The 6,933-nt window shown below is 33.8% G+C and overlaps 1 protein-coding gene across 1 annotated transcript; it reads right to left on the bottom strand.

Annotated features, from left to right (window-relative positions):
* Positions 1–32: 32 nt before the first annotated feature.
* Positions 33–4,524, bottom strand: LOC108753736 (mitoferrin-1). The gene is made up of 5 exons (XM_018495599.1): positions 3,794–4,524; positions 1,910–2,186; positions 1,402–1,626; positions 967–1,177; positions 33–855 (listed from the first exon to the last, which is right to left on the bottom strand). Exons 1-5 carry the CDS (start codon positions 3,908–3,910, stop codon positions 663–665), a joined length of 1,023 nt encoding a protein of 340 aa, XP_018351101.1. The 5' UTR covers positions 3,911–4,524; the 3' UTR covers positions 33–662.
* Between the last annotated feature and the right edge of the window lie 2,409 nt (positions 4,525–6,933).

The following is a 6,933-nucleotide window of genomic DNA, read 5'->3' as shown; positions in this document are numbered from 1 at the left end:
TATATATATATATATATATATCGAATTGGCGTTTTGCTAAATGTCCAATAATACTCCATATGAACAGTACAATAGATAATAGCATTTTATTTAGATTTTATACATCGGATGGCAGCCAACAATGTACCAGAATTAATAATTATTTCATAATTCCAAATTTGATGCTAATTAATGAAGTTATTTTGCAATTATCCTAAAACAATAGTACATTACTTCCATACTGATTTCGCATACATGACAGAAAATATATTAAAAGCATAAGGTACGATAACATATAAAGTTTAATGAAATAACATCTTTTAAGATCCTTATTCGGTGATTAAAAATCAAGAAATAAAAAAGAGATAACATTATTAGCGTCGTTTGACATAGTACTAAGTTAACAATAATCGAAGAAGTTTATATATTAATATTCCATAAATCCAGGTCCCGTACCTTTGCTTGCTATTGTCTTTCTTTAACATCGATTTTCGATTGCGACATAGAATATGTAAAAATGCGGTTCAAATAATGAACAAATCGACAAATATTCATTGTGTCGGTATACTCTTATACAAAAAAAAGATACCGCCACTTCCATAAACAACTCTTGGATAATGAAATAGTTTTCTCTCTCTTTCTTTCTCGTAATGGACAATCAATAGTATGGATTATTTACATGCCTAACTCGTAGTCACTTTGAGTAATACGGGTGATGAAGCATGGTTGTTAAAGTACAGACCTGCGCCCTGAAAGCTATTAGATCTTGATACAAGCGTCGGATTCTGATTAATTCCGGTCATACCATTGTCGGCTTCGGAATCACTATACTCATCATCTTGCTTGCCCCGCAATACATACTTGAATGATTCGTATCTATCGTGTAAATCAGAAACATGTTATGCGACACGATATAAAAAGAAACGATGAGTATGATATAATCACAAAAAAGTAATATAAAAAGAAATATAAAGTCAATTGACTTACATCACCCAACAGATAGCGGTGGCTGGTGCTTGGAATAAGACACGTGCACGTAATCCACGGAAGTATCCCTGTATTCCGCCAAACCTGTAAACTTGCTTAAATGCATCTATCATGCCTTGAGCGTGCACACCATCCTGCTGTGTGTTCAACACTGTTTTGCAAACATCCAGAGGGGTTGTCACGGCAGCCGCAATTGCACCTGCTGCTGCACCTGGTGTTTCAGTAAAAAGACAAAGACGATTAAAACTGTATTAAACTATATTTGTTCGCATCAAAATACGCTTATTTTACTCAAGATTTAATACTTCAGAATAATAATAAATTGATTTGATTTTTTGCAACATAATAGTTTTTACAACATAACATTATATCTTTTTCAATAGTATCAGAAACCTACAGTAGAAAATCAATATTATTGATAATTAAATGACTCACCCGATCCAATATGTGCTATTGGATTGTAAACGTGTTCTGGATTCGTAATGGATTGTACAAATTCATAAGAAATAAAATGAATACTCTGAAAAGGCACATTCATAGCCAATTGAGTTGTGTAACTCCTGTAGAATGCAAATATCCCTTCTTTCTGGTACACGTGTTGTATACAATTCAATACATTCCTATAAGGGGAATTATACATCTGCAATCGTTGTTTAACCACTGTAAAAAGATAATATTGTATATAAATTTCTACATCTACTGTTTTCTAAAATTAATTTTCAAAGATAATCTCGATATATTCTTTACTATACAGTAGTTATAAAATAATAAAAAAAATTAGTAATATTTAAGTTATGATTAGATAAAAAATCTGTATATCTTCATTAATTAACATTGATTAAAGCGCGTAGATTGTAAGATTACATTTATATGTACAATGATATATGTTATCAATAAGTCTGTATATCATGTGTCATATATCAAATATGTTTCTATATCTAACCTTCTGCTGGGTTCATGACACCATCATGTAGAATTGTTGCTACGCAACCAGCTGCCCCATATACAAGATGATTGAATTGAGATCTTGTACTTTTAAACTTTTCTTTAAGACATTCGTAGCACGAAAAGTATAAAGCATGTGCGGGACCTGCACCAGCAACCACTGCACTGACACCTCTAATTGGCCTTAATATACCTTCTTGTCGTATCATTCTATATAACACCTCTCCTATTCCTCCCCCTCCTCCTGGACCAGGAGTTAATGCTTGCATCCTTGTCTAAACACATAGAAGATAAGAAACATTATTACTAATTAAAGACATAACAAACTAACTCTATTTTGTTTGTATACATTTTTGTATTCCATGCAAATAGCTGTTAATATTTTACAATGCTATTTTAAAACCGTTGTTCGTTGCAAAAGTATTTTAAAGTAGAATGATTTGCTGATAATGAGGACAGTGACTATCAATTGCAATGCAGTATTCATAAGCAAAAGTAACCTAAGACTTAATTGATGGTTTTCATATATCAATTTGCTTTGCATTATAGTAGAATAATAACATATCTGTATTATTCATTTGTATAATAAACAAAATCAAGGTCTGATATATTAGCCAAGAAAGCACGTATAGTATAGATAGTAGTCTGAAAAGCAGACCAGAAATAGAACTCACTGCCGACGAACTATGTTATATAATGAATAGTAAACACTTGCACTCTGAGCAAGAATCTAGTATAATATACCATTTACAAAACATTAATTTTTTGACATCCATTATCTGATACAAAGTAATTATTGTCTCAATCGTCATGTACCCTTCACGGAACTATATGATAACATCTTACATGATTATGTCATCAAACGAGCCATAACGCATAAATAGAAATTGATCCAACAAACATTCTTACACAATGTCTATCAGTTGCGGTCTTGACAATTTTAATATTTTTTCAGATATAAATATATATACATATATATTAAAAATAAAAACATAGTAAGAATGAATTTCTGCAATATACATTTACTTCGCAATATATGTAAAATATTAAACAATACGCAGATATGCAAATATATATCTATTAAAAATATTAACATGTTTAAATACATGCACATGGCAAAAAGTTAGAAAGTGATTGACGTGTATGCTAATGAATGTACGTTAATTGTTCTATTTCATTATGTAGATAATTCTGGAATGTGAAAAAGAAAAAAATAAAAACTTTCCTTTTTTCAATCATGTGCACACAAATTGTAATATACATTAAACTCTACATATATTATTATAATTTATATTAAACTCATATATTTTTATTGTATTAAACTTTAATGGTACTTATAATAATCAAATTTCACGAGTTTCAATGCTATAAATGTCCTCATAAAAGCCACATATACAATGCGAAATACACGCGCACAGAGAGATCCATTAAACTATCATTATCTTTAACTTTGTCATCCTATATAATTGAGCAATTTCCTTCTTCCAAAGCGGAGAGATGCCAATGCGACGCTGGTAAGTGACAGCGTTATTAAATTTCTGCAAACAATGATTTATAAATGCTACCTATCTGTGCGTCTATTTGTGGCAGATAAATCAGGACAAGATAAAACATCCGTTCGTTCAGACGAACGATTCTAGGAAAGCATGGAGGAAAACACGATATCACCAGATGGTGATTTTTCCTCGTTGCTCGCGAATAGGAAAGTCTTGCGGACAGGAAAGTCTTGCGGACCGTCATGTCTCATCGCACAGTTGCGTCCGCGAAATTTCGAGGACGCGACGCGCGAGGAGAAATGAAGGTAGACCGGGAGCGCACCGGCGGCGCCGAGAAGGTTATGTAAAGAGTCCGGAAGATGGTAACGTATGCGCCGACGATATACCTTGACACTGTCAAACGGGTACATGACGCAATGCTCCATGATCCCGGCGACAGCACCGGCCGTCATGTGCACGGCCACGGAGTTGGTCGGAAGGCTTTCGTAGTCGTCTACATTCATGATCGCGGCGGACAGGTGCTTGCTCGTTAGCTCGTGAGTGCGCCTCAGATCCGCCGCCACGATGTCGCGTAACCTATCCTCGCTCTCTTTTTCTTCCTTCTGTCACACACATACACTATCTCTATCTCTCTCTCTCTCTCTCTCTCTCTCTCTCTCCTCCCCTCTCTCCCTTTCGTTTTCTCTCTTTGCTTCACGTACTGCTGGCCGATACAAGTTTACAATCCAACGTTCGATTCTCGAATATTGCCACGAGGACGACGTAATGGTGTTACGTAGCAGTGCGTCGCGAAAACAAACCGCACACCAGACGAATTGCGACGGGGCGGGCGTTACACGCGCGCCGACATGTGACCGCGTGCGTCGATCGTTTCTTAATGGTGCTGCGGAGTATTACGGGAAGCCAAGAAGGCTCTGTGGAAGGCTATGCGTTTCCTGCCCCCGACCCTCCGCGCATGGGGTCTTCTCCCCTTCCTCTCTGCTCCGATCGCCTCGTTCGTTCGTTTAATCACCAACTGACTCGTTCTATGAGATCGAGGATCGAGCCGCGAAACGACCGAAAGAATTCACAAGCATAAATCTCGCAAGGTGGCAATCCCAATCGCGGCGAAGACGGCGCGAGATCTGGCAAGGTTAGGTCCGGACGCACGTGCCACGCATGCGTCGTGCGCGACCACGTGGTCCATGCGTGTCGTCCTGTGCCGTCTGCGACTCCGCGATTCGAAGCGGCTCCTCGATTTTTAGCGGACGAAATACCGAATGAGCGTGCATATAGAATTGATGCCGACAATAACGGCGATAATTCCCGGATGAGAGGAGGAGGGACGGCGACGTCAAGTCATCGTGGTGCACGGATGCAATTTCGCCCACACAATTTCGACTGTCTCGCGTCCCGCCACGGATTCGTTAATCGTTTTAACTGCACTTTCTCCACGGTGACTCGCTGAAACTCTCCGCCACGTGCAAAAATGACTCGTCATTAAGCTACCGATCAATAATAAAGGATTTTGCTGAGTGGTCTTTCGATTGATTTTCACAATTTGTGCGATCATGTTAGTTTGCGTGACATGATAAAGTCGTATAAATTTCTTGATTCCATATAATGAAAGAATTACATGGCACTTTACAGCTTTTTTCGACGTGTCGGATAATAATATAACAGCGAAAGTGTTTTTATTTTACTCTGTTGTCGCACAAAAATTAAAATATGTTAAATTAAATTAACGTCGATCGAATCTCATAATTAACAACTATTATAAGAAATAAATTGAATATTCGTCAAAAATAAAAGACGTTATTTAAAAAAGTGCAGAAAGTACAGCTAAGCGGATCCCGTTCCAGGAAAATTCTGTTTACCTTCACGCATATATACATACACGTATTATTGTTGAATGTATAAAAAAGCAAGAGGTTCGTATTAGAGCGTACCTTGTCGCTTTTGAAATCGAGATATTCTCATATTATGCAAAAAATGTACAGGTCATCGTCAGCTCTTAGAATGACTACACAATATTTATAAAATATTTATAAGATTTATTTTAAATATTTTGTGAATATTTTTGTAGTCTTACATTGTGCAGATTATAAATTAAAATAACATTTATTATTGTATTTATTTATTGTAAATGTTATGAAAATACTTAATGAGACATAATCCAAGTAAAAAATACTTATTAGAAATATTTATATTTATCATAAATATTACATAAAATATTTAGTCCATATTTTAATAATATTTCGAATAAAGCTTTACATAAAATATGTATGAAATATCCAATATAAACATTTTAAACAATTATTATTAATAAATATTTATCATAAATATTTTGTGCTATTTGGGTTGTTATCGAACCTGACCATCAAAAGAGAATGAAATTCAGCTGCGAGAGGACTAGGAGTAAGCAAGAAAAAATACTTGCGTCACATTGTGCCATGCCACAGGAAATGCATAATCTCTCGTCGCTTATGTAAATATATACAATATATATTTTAACGGCTGACATAACGGCAGTGTACTACAACTTTTTTCCCTCTCTCTCTCTCTCTCTCTCTCTCTCTCTCTCTCTCTCTCTCTCTCTCTCTCTCTTTCTTTTTCCATTCTTCCCTTTTCTCCAACATGAATGCCGATATTTATGGCAAAAAAACGAATTGATTCCATAGCATCCATATATTATAGTAAAGTTTATTTCTAAAATAGACAATAAAAAATTAGTAACGTATTTTTGAAACGACTTTGACGGAACTCCAATTAGTTTTAGTTAGCATTATTTTATCAACCCGTTAAAATTTTTCATGCATGAATATGTATAATATAAATATATATAAATGTACATAAATATTCATAAATACGTATAATCATATATAAATAATGATTTGATATGGCAATGAAATCAATGTCGATTTGATGTCAATTTGATGATTTTGATGTCGAATCGACATTGATTAGCTCTTGATTCCATTATCATTTCTCACTACTGGGTACATGTTCATATATTTTTTTTTGTAAAATTATTTTTTAATGTAATAAAAATAATAAAAGTAATGTGAAAATATTAAAAATAATTAAACGGATAATTTTCACACTATTTGTTTCATTTTAGAAAAAATCAAGTTTGAAGAAATGTAAAAAATTATTTATGTATAATTATATATAAAATTATGCATAATTGTGTATGAGCAATTTATTTTACATTTCTCCAAACTTGGTTTTTTCTAAAACGATTAATGTGAAAATTATCCCTTTAATTATTTTTTATGTTACATTTTTACATTACCATTATTATTTCTATTATACTAAAAAGTAATTTTACAAAAGAAAGAAGGTATGAACATGAATGGACATATTATATGCTTATACATGTTTATAAATATTCATATATTGTTTATACATATTTGTACATATTCATGTATGAAAAATTTTTTATCGGGAAGTAATAGAAATAAAATTATTAAAGTAATTAATAACGAATAGAATTATGTTTAATTGAAATTAGATTAAAAACAATAAATTGTATATGTATATACAA

The sequence above is a fragment of the Trachymyrmex septentrionalis genome, unplaced genomic scaffold (genome assembly GCF_001594115.1).
Source record: "Trachymyrmex septentrionalis isolate Tsep2-gDNA-1 unplaced genomic scaffold, Tsep1.0 scaffold71, whole genome shotgun sequence".
NCBI lineage: Eukaryota > Metazoa > Arthropoda > Insecta > Hymenoptera > Formicidae > Trachymyrmex > Trachymyrmex septentrionalis.
This window is presented reverse-complemented; position numbering and strand designations above follow the sequence as displayed.

Coding starts and splice junctions, on each gene's coding strand:
- LOC108753736 (XM_018495599.1), bottom strand. CDS start 3,910: ATGAATGTAGACGACTACGAAAGCCTTCCGACCAACTCCGTGGCCGTG. Junction 1,178..1,401: donor AATAGCACATATTGGATCGG/GTGAGTCATTTA, acceptor CTGAAACACCAG/GTGCAGCAGCAGGTGCAATT. Junction 856..966: donor ACCGCTATCTGTTGGGTGAT/GTAAGTCAATTG, acceptor TTTACACGATAG/ATACGAATCATTCAAGTATG.